Source organism: Gorilla gorilla, chromosome 16 (assembly GCF_029281585.2).
Source record: "Gorilla gorilla gorilla isolate KB3781 chromosome 16, NHGRI_mGorGor1-v2.1_pri, whole genome shotgun sequence".
Lineage (NCBI taxonomy): Eukaryota > Metazoa > Chordata > Mammalia > Primates > Hominidae > Gorilla > Gorilla gorilla.
Genome location: NC_073240.2, coordinates 90,074,976 through 90,088,265, shown reverse-complemented (window position 1 = coordinate 90,088,265; position 13,290 = coordinate 90,074,976). Strand labels below are relative to the sequence as shown.

At 51.5% G+C, this 13,290-nt stretch overlaps 1 protein-coding gene across 3 annotated transcripts in view; it reads right to left on the bottom strand.

Annotated features, from left to right (window-relative positions):
* Positions 1-341: 341 nt before the first annotated feature.
* The window catches only part of ACAN (aggrecan), a 71,315-nt gene continuing 58,366 nt past the window's right edge, over positions 342-13,290 (bottom strand). For 2 of the 3 annotated variants that reach the window (XM_019010276.4, XM_063698815.1), the window contains 5 exons: positions 3,643-3,801; positions 3,098-3,180; positions 2,158-2,302; positions 1,159-1,341; positions 342-777 (listed from right to left, as the gene is read on the bottom strand). In XM_019010276.4, coding sequence (XP_018865821.4) covers positions 701-777; positions 1,159-1,341; positions 2,158-2,302; positions 3,098-3,180; positions 3,643-3,801 — 647 coding nt within the window. In that variant the 3' untranslated portion in view covers positions 342-700. Of the gene's footprint in view, positions 778-1,158; positions 1,342-2,157; positions 2,303-3,097; positions 3,181-3,642; positions 3,802-6,853; positions 6,968-13,290 lie in introns of all 3 variants that reach the window. The other variant, XM_055362929.2, reaches the window with a different exon arrangement.

The following is a 13,290-nucleotide window of genomic DNA, read 5'->3' as shown; positions in this document are numbered from 1 at the left end:
AGTTGCCACCTGTTAGGGTGGCAGACCCAGGTGAGAGAGAGGACACTGGAAGAGGGACCCTTGGAGGGAACCCAACTCCCAGGCAGCGGAGGTCCCTCTGATGGCTCTCCCCTGCCGGCTTACCCTCGGCAGGAGGAAGGAACCCACCCCTCTCCCCCAAGGCTTTTCCCTCATACAGATGGTGTAGCCCTCCTGGCTCCTTCTCATCCAATACATTCAGCTGCGGTTCCGAGTTCTTCATGCTCTCAGGCCTCTGCCCCTTCCAGCTCCTTTGGAGCCCTCCTCCCTCCTCCCTAGCTCTCCCTGGAGGTGAAATAACCAACGATTGCACTGCTCTTGGATAAAGTCAGGAAACAAAAATAATCTTCTTTATTTAACTTAACCCCTCCCCTTCTCCCCCTGTCCCTGCACTGGTCCCTGGAAAGGCACGATGGGAAATTGAAGAAATGTCTCTAAACTCAGTCCACGGGTTATAATAAGTTTGCTTTGCTTTGGCATTCGGCGGACAAATTAGATGCGGTTTTGCTGATTTGGAGGGGTGAGTGGGTGCATACACAATGTGGGATTTATTTTTTTCCTTCTTTAATGGGATTCCTTATATGACAAAAAGCGACAAGAAGAGGACACCATCTGGGTGGGATGCACGTCAGCCTGGCAGGCTCCTGGGCTCAGCGTCCTGGGTGCGTCCTGGAAGCTCTTCTCAGTGGGCTGTGCTGGGGCGGCTCCTCCGAGGGTGCCGTGAGCTCCGCTTCTGTAGTCTGCGTTTGTAGGTGGTGGCTAGGGCGAAAGGGAGATGGAAAAATATCAGTGGACCTGGAAAGAAAGTGGGGCGAGCCTAGGCTCTCCCCAGACTACCCTCTCTCCCTTGTGGAAACCAGGACTCAGGCGCCTGAGGCTTTATCAGCTTTCCTGATTTTGATTTTTCTTGGACTTTCCGGCTTTTTCTCCTTCATCCTCCAAGTGAGCCCTCTCCTGGGACAAGTACGTGGCCCTTCTAAGGGCAGTGGTCAGCTATTTGTGACTGAGCAGCCCCCTGACCTCCCTTCCCTTGCTCAACCCTGTGGACGGTGCAGGGACCCCAGGAGAGGGGATGGGGGGAAGGCTGTGCTGGCAGAATCTAACCCTGTGCTCAGCGAGGATGGCCGGGGTGATGCTCACGGTCTGTGCAGGTGATCCGAGGCTCCTCCCAGTGCCCACTGGGCTGGCACCGGATGGTGGGCATGTGGCGCTGGACAAACCCCTCTGTGCACTGGTACCGCACCAGGGAATTGATCTCATACCGGTCCTTCTTCTGCCCGAAGGTCCTGGCATGCTCCACCACAGGGGGCTCTCCACAGGCCACTGAGGGGCAAACACCCTTTATAAAGGGTCTCATAGGGTCTCCTGGGATGACCTATGCTGGTTGTGACCCGAGGCACTGTGGGGGACACAGCCTCAACACCTGACAGTGAGCCCTGGACGTTTTCATGCAGCGCTAAGAATCTGGAAGCCGCTGGCTCTAACATCTGGGTTCCTCAACAATTTAGAACAGCAGGAAGGGAATACAAACGGGGCGGTCTTTAAAGGGATGAAGAAAAGATGAAAGGGAGGTAGAAAGGTGTGGAGGGCGAGAGCCAGGCAGACTCAGGCTTCTTGATGAAAACATCCAGTTCAGGGGAAAATCAGACTGAAAGGAGGCCTGGGGGACACAAGGTGGTGAGCAGGGGCAGTGGGGTGCATCCTACCAGCACCTCAATGTCCACAGACTGAAAGCCAAAGGATCGAGGCCTGACAACTATGACTCTGTGATTGATGGCCTTGGGAATCCCAAAGACAGGGAGGCTCCCCATCTGGGGTCCCTTGTGGGTAACTCTGCTGCTGCTATCCAAGGGACTGTGTGGAGTGTGGAGTGGGGGTCCTGTCTTCTAGCCTGTGACCTCCATGTGCTCGCTGTCCCTGCAAACGGTCCCTGGCAGTGAGCTTGCCCTTGCCATTGGCCCTGGGATGCTGGTGCTAGGAGGGACCCCTAGGTCAGCTCCAGTCTGCTTTATGGACAAGTGAGGAGACACCAGCAGCCAGAAGACAAGGGACTCACCCCAGGCCACACAGCAAGAGCCTCACCTGTAGCTGGAGGTCTTGATCCTATCCTCCCCTGACCCCTCCCAGGTGCCAGCTTACCTGTGCCCTTTTTACACGTGAAGGGGAGGTGGTAATTGCAGGGAACATCATTCCACTCGCCCTTCTCGTGCCAGATCATCACCACACAGTCCTCTCCAGCGGCAAAAAAGTTGTCAGGCTGGTTGGGGCGCCAGTTCTCAAATTGCTGTGGGTGGGAGTGGGGAAGGAGTAAGGAGAGGGCAGGACAGTGCGGGTTGGCCAGCTCCGACTGTCTTCCCCGTGGAGCCTCTTCATCACCTCCTTTCTCTTTTAGCCCCAACTTCAGGCTCATCTGATAGCAGCATAAAAACTGCTGGGAATCTGATCAGGGCTGTTCTAGGGGCCATGGAACCCGGTGGCCCTCTAGGGAATCAGTCACACAGCCTGGCTCAGGTCCTTCTCAGGAGCTCAGAACCCCCAGGACTCACAGCCTCTGTACATGAGCTGATTCCACACCTCTTATCCAGAAGGGCCAACCAGGGCTGACCACATTGGGTAGGGATGGATGGTAGGAACACGGCTCTTAAGTCCAGCTTCTGCCCACCAAGAAGTCCTCCCAAGACTTATCCTTCCAGCCTTGCTTCAGGACAAAGAGAATCACTGGGTGCCCGTACCATTCACTTGGCATCTATGTTGCTTTCTGTCTGTCTCCTTGAGTAGACTCGAGTTCAATGTGGGCAAGAAACCTCTCTAAAGCTTCCGTATACTCCTCATGGTGGTGGCTGTTATTCCTTCATTTCCTTCCTGGCTCCTTGCCTCATGCCATCATTAGCTCAATCTGTCCAGCCCCGGGCTGGGTTCCAGAGGCAGAGATGAAGGAGATAATCCCTGCCCTCAAGGGTTCCCGGTCCAGCAGCTGGTAAGCGGCTGTCTGCATGGGGTTTGAATGCATCTCTCTCCAGCGGTCTCTATCCCACTCCCTGTCCTCTGGGCCACCAGCTGTGCCTACAGCAGAACTCACCATGGGGTGTCCATCTGACCAGCGGAAGTCCCCTTCGATGGTCCTGTCGTTCAGGCCGATCCACTGGTAGTCTTGGGCATTGTCTGGGGAAAGGGTGAGGGTGTCAGGCTTCACACTGGACACCCTGAGGGTGTCTGAGAAACTTGAGCTCACGGAGGCAGAGGGGATGGAGGAGGAAAGGAGGTGGGTGGGCTCCTAGGAGCAAGCCACATGTTTCTCAGGTCCTCACAAGAGGCTCAGCACGTGCATGTCTGGAGTGCACTTTGGGCCACCTCTCCAAGCTGGCATGGACAGGTGACAGCCATAGCTTAGTCTTGGGCTGACTCTGGCTGGCAATGGGTCTGCCCTGGCTGCAGCCACAGCTTCTGGCCCCAAAGACCGTTGTCTTCTCTCTGGGAGCTCAGACAGTGGGAACACTGTTCCCCCTCCCCCAGGTCCCTGTCCTGCAGTCTCACGAGGCCCAAATCTGCTGCCTTCTGAAAGGTGAGGCCCTTTGTCTACACCGCCACTCTCATCTCAGGCTCCAGAGGCCCCGTCGCACTCACTGTTGACAAACTCCTGCTCCTCAGGGGTGACGATGCTGCTCAGGTGTGACTGCTGCTCCCGACACCGGCGCTCAGCATCCACCCAGGTCTCGCGGTCCGGGAAGTGGCGGTAACAGTGGCCCTGGTACTTGTTCCAGCCCTCCTCACATACCTCCTGGTCTGCAACACAGGTCAGGGGCTTGAAGGGAGGGGCAGAGGCCACCAGGGGATGGCAGATGCTGCCAGTCTTATGGCATAGGTTCCTGCATTCACCCCACCTTCCATGCTGTGCCCTCAAGGGAAGGGAGAGGCACAGCTGGAGGGGTTCAGGCTGGAAACTGGTCTGGTCCCTGGGAGCCTCTGCACATGCTTCTACTCTGGAAAATGCCAGGGGCCCTTTCCTTCCCTGATGCCACGCCCTCCCCCCTCACCCTCTCCCAAGCTTTCCTCCTCTTGATGCCTGCTCTGGTGGGCTGGGAGAGGTCAGCAGGCCAGTTAAAAAGAGGTGGGAAGGTGGGAGGTCTTGAGATTTAAGGCAAAACATGGTTCTGGGGCTCTGGGGGGCTCCAGGGAGAGAGGGAGTGGAGCTGTGGGGAAGTGTGTGGAGGCAGTGGAAGCTGGTAGCGCTGGGGCATGGAGCGGAGCTGGCAGTTTCCTTCCTGCAGAACCTTGGGTGGGAACAGAGGAGCAGAAATAAGTCTGCTTGGGGTCTAGAGAAGACTCAGAGCTCTAAGGCTGTTGATCAGAGTTGGCTTTCGTTAAGCACACTGTGCCTGCCTCTTGCGGGGGTCAGATAGCCCACTGGGGGTCTGGGATCCAGGGCCCTGGCTTTTTATTTTGGGGGTGAATGGGAAGAGGGGAGGAGCTTCTCTCCTCACAAACCTAAATTCGTAATGGGTTCTCAGTCTGGAGAAGGGGCTGGCTTGGAGTTCTTGGACAGCCTAGGGGACAGGCGGAGCCATGCTGAGCTGGCTCACTCAGCTTTGAGAGAGCTCATTCTTAGTGTCTCCTCTCAACCTCGCCTTCAGTGACATCATGTTGATAGCTTTAAACTGGCCCTGGTGGAAGCATTTACACCTCAAGAATTGGCAGATGATACAATCAGGGCTCCTTTCTCCTCTATGAGAGCTGGTTGTTAAACATCTGCCAGCACAGTGTGGGACAGAGTGAATTTCAAGGCCCCCCTTCTTCCTTCTTCCCCTGGGATGTCCCAGGTGGAGGGCCACAAACCCCTCAGGCTGCATGGTGGTCTCCCTGATTGGGTGCCACCATACTCTGGCTGTCCTGGAATGGAAGGACCAGTACCCGAGGGGAAGGAGTCTTAGGCTGAAGGGGTGGATGCTTGGCAAAGTGGGGGAGAGACAGTTGGGGACAGTGGAGGGAGAGCAGAACAGGGGGTCAGCAGCTTGAGAAGAAAGAGCAGAGCTGTAGGAGGGGCCGTGGAGGCCTCTGGTGCCTCAGCTATGAACGCCTTCCCCAAGGGGTGAGGCTGCAGTCTGGAAAGAGGTGGAGAGGCCTCAGACTAGCTCAGCACTCTGAAGAGGCCAGAGATATCATCTTAGGGCTGACTTAGGGGATCAGTTTTTGGCCCCTTCAGTGGCTAAGGGCTGAGCTGGGCAGGCAGAGCTGGAGGGTGCAACTTCTCTGGGAGGTGGGTATGGGAGGGCAGGGCTGTGCAGGCTGAAGATTCTTAGGAAACAGAAACAATTCCAGACTGAAAGAGGTAACAGGGACAGAGCCAAGGCAGGAGGCACCGTGGAGTGGTGAGGACTCAGGATTGGAATGGGAGAGGAGATGCAGCCCTGCTTAGCTGGGCCCCCAGGCCCAGGGCTGAGCTGGGTGGCTCTGTCACCATCTCTCTGCCCCATCAGGGTACAGAGCCCTGTGAGGGTCCTGCCTCCATTCCAGCAAAGCCCACTTTTCCAGTCTGGAACCAAATAGCTGTTGTCGGCATGGAAGTCCCAGACTCTTAAACCCTGTGGCAAATGTTGTAGTATCATGGGGAGAAAATCCTTGTAGTCTCTGCTTCCACCCCAGCCAAGACCCCATACACCAATTTCTTGGGGTCTTGGGGTGAGGATGGAGGGTGGGAGGCTGCAAGGGAGTAGGAGTGTCCAGGCCTTTTTTTTCCCAAAAGTCTTAAGTTCCTCTACCAGTCTGTAACCTTGGCAGTGCCTCAAAGGAATATGAAACCCAAAACTACCTCCTCACACTGCTTAGGACCAAAGGGAGACTTCCCAGGAGTTTCACCTGCTTTCTGGAAGTTTCTGGGTATCCAACTTGAGAGTTCATTGAAAAGGATTTTAAGCCCCTACACACTTCCAGTTCTGTCTGGGCCACTGAGACAAGAATCCAAAGGTCTCATCTCCCCTTTTCTGAGCTGGGAAATCCCCGAGATCCAGGAGGCTGGTGGGGAGACTAGGAAGCACGAAAGGTGAGAGAGCTGAGGGTTCAGTCTGTCCCTGGGAGGGTTCCTGGTGCACAGCTCCTTTTGGTAGAAGTGGTGCAGAAACAGAGAGGTTGGCAAGGCCCAAGAGAGGTAACTCAGCTCCTCCCCCTTGTAACACAGTTCTGTTCTCTCTGGCCACCCTTTGCCTTGCACAAGGGAGGGAGAAAGGAAGCACAGGCTGGCATGGCATTGCCATGGCAGCTGTCACAATAGTGATGAGAAGAAGGTGACATGCAGCAGTCCTTGCTCATGCATGACTTGAGCATGCTGATGACACGGGAGATCTCAGGCAGACCAACCACAGCTCTCGCCCCAGGAGAAGAGAAAGGCAGCTTGGCCAATGTGGCACAGTGGCTCCCAGTGCCATGAAGGAACCACAAAGGTCCCATGCCCATGACCACACTGAGAAGATCCGTGGCTGTCATCTGGAATGAGAACCAATTACTCCCACCCCATAGGTTCCTTCAAGACAAGTGCTCAGAATCAGCCCTGTCCTCTTAGTCTGAACCATACACCAACCTCGGTGGTGGCATCAGTAGGTCTGGAAGCCCTGGAGAAAGTAAGATCAGCCAGTGCTCCAGAAAAGGGTTTTCAAGGAGGAGAGCAAGAAAAAGAGTGGGAATCAGTGGGGCAGAATTTTCAGTTGTGGCCCCTGAAATGGCTCTCCAGATGAACCTCGGGGGCCCCAGCCAGGGCCTGGAGCCTGTTGTTAGGAGGGAAAGGTGAGGGAGGAGGAGGGGGTGCAGCAGTTAGTAACATTAGCTGAAGCCGAGACGGCCGTACCAATCTCACACAGGTCCCCTTCGTAGCTGGGAAGGCATAAGCATGTGAAAGAGTCGATGGCATCCACGCAGGTGGCTCCATTCAGACAAGGGCTTGAGAGGCACTCATCAATGTCTGCAAGAAACCAAGGGCCACCATTAGGACTCCTGCCGGCAACTCCGGCCTCACAAGCACTGTGGCCTCCTTTTGAGTGGCCAGTCCTGCTGCTCTCCAGACCCCTGGGAGGGAACTGGCTGGTTTTCCTGAGAACTGTTGCTGCTGCTGCTGCTGCTGCCATCTTGGAGTGCTGAAGCAAAGATCCAGACAAGGGTTTTCTTGGGCGTGTGTGATTCTTGATTGGTAAACTTGGAGCACTGGAGCCGGATTTCCCAGTGGTTTGAAGAGATCTGATATGTCTAAAACCAAATGTCTTCGTGATGGTGAACATAGAGTTCCTCTGAGATGCCTTCTCTTGTGAATATTTTGAGAGACCATGGATTCTGAAGTGGTTATGAACGTGGTGGTGAGCAAGGAAACTGAAGTCAAGTTCTTGAAGCTTGGTTAGAGGTCTTTCTTTTCCTGGCTTCCTTTGTAGTTATGACCCAGAGAAAGAGGGCAAGGCTGTGTGGGGCTAGAATGAATGACCTCGAAATGGTCTGAAGAGTGTAGATCCATATGAAAATGGCAGCATGGGATGTTTGCGTGAGACCCATCAGAGTTCTTGGGCTGCAGACATCTTTGTCTTCAGTAGATATGATTTTAGAATCTCTTATAAAAATGAAGCCTGAATCTTTCTCTCGGGAGAGGGATGGAAACCCTGTCCAACATTTCCCCATATAATCTCCTTTCAGCTTAAGGCCCCAGAAGGTGGCTATCTCCAGGGAGACACAAGTTCTAGAGGGACTCCATCCTGGCCAGTGGGAGACAAGCGTTCAGAGCTACAGAGGTGGTTAGCAAGTGGCCGCACAACAGCACTGGCACCAGTCTGGGATACAGGCACATCCCCATCCTCTGCCTCTTTTCAGATAGGCTCTTCTTCTCTTCTGTTCTTCTGGTCCTGAGATATCCTTTCTGATCAAACTTCTTTGTGGTACTTGAATTGGTAAGTCATTGGCCATTGCCTCAAATTTTCATGAATTAGCCAAGGTGAGAACTAAATCTCCTCATCTGGCCTTTCTGCATCTTGCTGAGAAACCAGAAGACCTGGGAGATCTCTTCTGCTTTCTTTGTATTTGTACTTCAAAGGTTCCTGCTGTTTTATCTCCCCACTTGGTTTCCTCCCCTGGGAACATGATAAATGCTATTATGAAGCTCCTCTTGCCAGGAGATCAGTAAAATTCTGCAGTGAGTGGGTTCCACTGGCTATGGGGCACCATGACATTGGTTTGAAGATACTGAGCCTCAGTATGTGCAGCTGTGTTCACACAACCTTCCAGATCCAATGACATGTCTGTAGGTGGGCTCTGCAGGACAGCGAAGCCCTGTGGTGGGAATAGGATCTCAGAGTCCTAAACATGTGCCAAGACTTAGTTCTTGCCTCCCATAAGAGCAGACCAGACCTTAAAGTCAACCTTCTGATGAGATGGTAAAGGCGGTTTCCTCTGAGTCCTTACGCTGGTGCATAGTAGACATCTTCTAGGCCAGAGGAGGATTTGTGCAACAGGTGGCCTGAAAATCCCCAGCTCTCAGGCATCTTGCTCATCCACGAAGCCCCTAATCTCCAGTTGTTGGGCATCTCTTTCTTCCCATGAAGTCTTTAACTTCATCTCAGGGGGGGCACACCATAGACTAGAACCAACAGTTCCAAGTTGGAACTGTTCCAAGCAAACCCAAAATGCACGGAGGAAGAGACTGAAATCCCAGCATGCACTTGGATTCCCAGCATGCCCCAGGATTCCCAGCAGCAGCAGTAGCAGCAATAGGTCAGGCCAGTTGGCAGGGCGGAAGCTGGGGGCGGCTCTCCTGCATGTTGTCTTTTGTCCATTAGCGTCATTATGGGAGATGGGAAGCACTGGGCAAGGGGAATTAAGCAAATGTAGGTGCTAAAGCAGTTGTACAGAGCAGGGAACAGGAGTGGCCTCTGGGGAGAAGAATAAAACATCAACCCTGGGGCCTCTGGCTGCCCATGGGAGAAAGGGCAGGAAAGGAAAGACACCCCAGCGGAGGTCAGGCTGGGGGGTATCCAGTTGTCTCAGAGGCTGATCGCACAAAACCTGCTCCCAGGCTGCCCGAGTTGGGGTGAGGGGTAGCGTTGCTTTCTTTCTGTGTTTGACCAGGGCACAAAATCTGAGAAGGCTGCGGGGACTGAAGGAACAAATTCCGGGGCTCAGAATTTTTTTTTTTCACGGCCCTGGATTTACAGATGAGGAGGGAAAGAAGGGCCACGATCCTGAAAGTCAGAAAACCTGTGTTTGCAGTCAGGGTAGTTTGGAGAGGCTGAGTCAGCATCTTCAGCAGCGGGCAGAAGGCCAGGTGTCCGGTGTGGGGCTTTCTTATTAGTTGTTTTGGCCTGTGGTGCCTCATCTCCTCTTGTTCTGGCTGGAAGGGCCGTTCTGGCCCTGCATGGCCCACCTCTTTCTGAGAAGGGCAATTAGGACATCTCATGCCTTCTGGAACTGATAGAGGAGTTGGGCTGGGCCCTGCTGTGAATGCAGAGTGATGGATCCTGGATAAGGAGCTTGCAAGTGGAGGGAGGGAAGGGCTTTGGGCAATGGGCAGGCTTCATAGGGAAAGAGAGGAAAGGGAGGAAACCAGTAACTCTCAAGAACCTCCTGTGAGCCAAGTGCTGACTCACACACGTTCTCCTTCATTATCCTTCCAATGGCCAGGTGGCAAGATATCACTATGCCATCTACAGGTGAGAAAACATGTGAATTCTTTAACATGTTTGAGATGTAAAAACAAAACAGAAAAGAAAGAAAGAAAGAACAGAAAGAAAACAAGTGAGGTGACTTGCCCAACCTGGGTGCTGGGGAGACAGAGTGGAAGAGATGGAGGAGTCAGGAAATGAGACTGGAAGTTGGCTTCTGCCCCACGTGGAGGGAGAGAGACACTGGAGTCCTGGACTGTCAGCACCTCCTTACCATTGCTGCTACAGCTACCCAGGGTTCACTCATCATCACTGAGCAGGGACTCTGGGGAGCATCAGGATTCTCAGGGTCCTCTTCCCACTACTATAACCAAAAGGGCTGGTTTGTTCCTGAACAAGGCCCTCCAGCAATATCTCTAACTTGGGAGAGAAAATAACTGAGAGCCCCTGATAAAGGCCAGGGGAGTAGAGATAGTTGCAAAGCATCACGTGGTTGTCTGAATTGGAGACGTCAGGCCTCCACCTTGAAAAGATCTTGTCCAGCTTTTGCCTAGGTCACAGCCCAGGACCTCCAAGTGAGTGAGAGTTTATTTGCTCATAAAAAATGCTGAACGAAGAGCAATGCAGGTGCTAAAACTCAAATGATACTGAACTAAAAGGGTTGCCACTCATAAAGACTACAATATGAATGGAACTCCTCAAGCTGTTCAGTACATACTTGTGCAGCTGTATGTGGTGACTCTAGACATAACTTTCCTGGGCAAGGATGGGGGAAACCTCTTAAGAAATACAGATAAAATTTCTCAATTCAATGGATGCTCTGCATGTTGCAAAGACCTAGGATCAATGAAGATGAACAGACCTGAGTAGATACACTAACTTTCTGGTTGTCTCTTACACAAATGAAAGAGGGATTATAAAAGCATATTTACCAGTCCTAATTTGCTTTTAAGATAAAATAATTAAATTAAAAATATAGGCCCAGCGCAGTGGCTCACACTTGTAATCCCAGCACTTTGGGAGGCCGAGGCGGGTGGATCAGAAGGTCAGGAGTTCAAGATCAGCCTGGCCAACATAGTGAAATCCCATCTACTAAATATACAAAAAATTAGGCAGGCGTGGTGATGTGTGCCTGTAATCCCAGCTACTCGGGAGGCTGAGGCAGGAGAATCGCTTGAACCCAGGAGGTGTAGCTTGCAGTGAGGGGAGATTGTGCCACTGCACTCCAGCCTGCATGACAGTGCGAGACTCCGTCTTGAAAAAAAAAAAAAGATTATAACATATGCTATCATTATTTGTACTATTTCAAATCTTTTGTATTTTAAAGGTTGATCTTGAATATAACTTTAATATCTTGCTTTTTTTTTGAGACAGGGTCTCACTCTGTCACCCAGGCTGGAATGCAGTGGCACGACCATGGCTCACTACAGTCTCAACATCCTGGGCTCAAGTGAAACTCCTACCTTAGCTTCCCAAGTAGCTGGGACTAAAGGCATGTGCCACCATACCCAGCTAATTAAAAAAATATATTTTTTGTAGCAATGGGATCCCACTGTGTTGCCCAGGCTGGTCTTGAACTCCTGGGCTCAAGTGATCCTCCTGCCTCGGCCTCCCAAAGTTCTGGGATTACAGGTGTGCACCACTGTGCCCAACAATATCTTGCTTCTTAAATCAATCAGTTGCCTGTTAAAATCTGCCCAGGAACTTTTTGGTTAAGTCAAGAAGGCATACTTTGCATTTTCACTTGCAACCCTATATTTTCATTTGCTTTGAAAACATTTCTTTCCCAAGGACAGAGGTTTCACTGAAATTCAAACATCTCTCCTAGAGGAAGAGAGAGTGGAAGGTCATAGATCAGAGCTTCAAACCTAGAAACTGAAAAATAGCAGTAAGATAGGAAGGAAACTGATTCAGTTTAAGGTCATGCCCTCCTAACAGAGGAGATAAGAGAAGGCTACATAGCACCAGTGATGACTGGAAATTGGATGTGAGATCTGGTTAGAACAGTATTTTTCATCCTTGGCTGGCTGGCACATTAGAATTACTGGAGTAGTTTTTAAAAATATTCCTATTTAAAGATTTTTTAAAAATACCAATGCTGAAGTTCCTCTTTAGACCAACGGAATCAGACTATCTCAGAGTGGGGCCCAGGCATGATGCTTTTTAAAAGCACTCCAGGTGATTCTAAGCTGCAGCCAGGATAGAAACCTTAGAGTCTGAAGCCTAATTCCCTTGGGTGATGTCAGTAATGGAAGTGGGGAAAGACGCTACTGCTTTTGAAGTGGGTCAGAATAGAATAGTCTTGCTTTTAATTACTAAATAATCTGAGTATTCATTAAACAGATCTTGACTTTTTTTTTTTTTTTAATGGAGATTGGTTTTCACTATGTTGCCCAGGCTGGTCTCGAACTCCTGAGCTCAAGTGATCCGCCCACTTTAGCCTCACAGGTGTGAGCCAGCATGCCCAACCTAGATCTTAATTTTGAAGTCAAAAGTACTGATCGCTAACTTATCAGTTATCGATCAGTAACTTATAATAACTTATCAAGAACTTATTTATGGAAGATTGACTAAAAAAGATGACAGTAATTGTCAATTTTTTTTAAGGACTAAATACAGCTTCTGACCCTCTTGACCAGGTGGAAGTTTTCCCTGAGGATTCAAATATTACTGCAGGAATCATGCTGCATTTTACTCCTTATGGCCCCCCGAGGATACTGATCCATGGTCTTGTTTTTTTTTTTTTTTTTTGAGACAGAGTGTCACTCTGTCACCCAGGCTGGAGTGCAGTGCAACAATCTCGGCTCACTGCAACCTCCGCCTCCTGGGTTCAAGCAGTTCTCCTGCCTCAGCCTCCCGAGTAGCTAGGACTACAGGCGTGCACCACCACACCCAGCTAATTTTTGTATTTTTAGTAGAGATGGGGTTTCACCATATTGATCAGGCTGCTTTCGAACTCCTGACCTCAGGCAATCCATCTGCCTTGGCCTCCCAAAGTGCTGGGATTACAGGCATGAGCCACTGCACCTGGCCGATCCGTGGTCTTTTTAACAACCTGTAGTTCCTGATTCTGGTGCAAGACAATGGTGGGTCACCCGTGGAGACTGGCCACTATCTGCAGTCCTTCTGGAAGCACTTGAACCTTGAGCTAAGTTGAACAAGAGTGACCTGGGACCCCAAGGTACGGTCATGGGAAAAGAGACCCAGGTTTTGTGCTGGGCTGATTCCCACCACTCACTCTTTGGAGATGCTAAAGCTTCTCTTAGCCAGTAGAGTGAGAGATGGGGAAAGGGAAGCAATTTGTATTAAATGCCTCTTCTGACCAGATGCTGTACATGGATGATCTTCACCCTCGCAGCAGCGGTTCTCAGCCCTGGCTGCACATTGGAGTCGCCTGGGAGTTTTAAAAACCTCAATGCCAAGGCCACAGAACCACTTCAATCACAATCTGTGGGGGGTAGATCTCAGGCATCATAATTTTTCAAAGCTGAGAACCATTACCGTCGATCCCTGTTTACAACTGAGGAAAATGAAGGCTGGGCTGCACGTTTTGAATCCGACCACCTTGGATTCCCAGCTCCTCCCCACTCTGGCTCCCCTGAAGTCCAGCTTCAGTTTTTTGAGACCAGCAACTGGCTGTTATGTTCAA